Here is a 723-nt window from a genome sequence, read left to right as displayed (position 1 = left end):
ATATATATATACTGATCACCAGCAGGGGGCGCACTGTCCTCTATGACTATAGGATGTATATATATATATATATATACTGATCACCAGCAGGGGGCGCACTGTCCTCTATGACTATAGGATGTATATATATATATATATACTGATGACCAGCAGGGGGCGCACACCTCCTCCGATCTCTGCAGTCATGTGACCTCGCACTCGCAGCCTCCTCCGGTCACAATGTTTTATACAGTAGCCGACGTTAAGGGGAGTTCCCCTTTAAGGCTACAGACAGCTGCAATAGAGTGGGCGTGGTCACGACCTCTGTCACGTGATGTCACATTAACCGTCCTCCGTTCTTACCGTGAGCTCCGTAGGCCCCCGCCGTCACCGCCAGGGCCCCGGACAGTGCCCCGACCCTCCCCCACACTCTGCCTGCTGCCGCCGCTGATGCCACCATGATGCCGCTGGCTGCCAATCACACACTATAACTACGCCCTCTACCGGGTTTATATTGATCAGCCACGCCCCCTGTTTTATAACCACGCCTGCTGATCTAATTATTCCGCCCTATTGGTTGAATCATTTGATTAGTGACTGTGTATGTCAATCACAATGTTTTGTGACGTCACTAGAGTCCTGGCCAATAGTCGTTCTCCTCTCGCCTTCTGTGTATCTAGAGGGAGGTTAGTACCCGCCCACACGTTCGGTGTCCTCCGCCATCTTTGTTGTGGCATAGCTGCG

General features: G+C 51.7%; 1 protein-coding gene across 1 annotated transcript in view; it reads right to left on the bottom strand.

Annotated features, from left to right (window-relative positions):
• The window catches only part of TMEM256 (transmembrane protein 256), a 10,136-nt gene extending 9,662 nt beyond the window's left edge, over positions 1-474 (bottom strand). Inside the window, exon 1 of the mRNA XM_069950406.1 lies at positions 343-474. Within this exon, the coding sequence (XP_069806507.1) occupies positions 343-439 (97 nt within the window). The 5' untranslated portion in view covers positions 440-474. The remainder of the gene's footprint in view (positions 1-342) is intronic.
• Between the last annotated feature and the right edge of the window lie 249 nt (positions 475-723).

This window comes from Dendropsophus ebraccatus, chromosome 1 (assembly GCF_027789765.1).
Source record: "Dendropsophus ebraccatus isolate aDenEbr1 chromosome 1, aDenEbr1.pat, whole genome shotgun sequence".
Classification (NCBI taxonomy): domain Eukaryota; kingdom Metazoa; phylum Chordata; class Amphibia; order Anura; family Hylidae; genus Dendropsophus; species Dendropsophus ebraccatus.
Note: the sequence above shows the minus strand (reverse complement) of the source record. Positions and strands in the feature narration are given on the sequence as shown.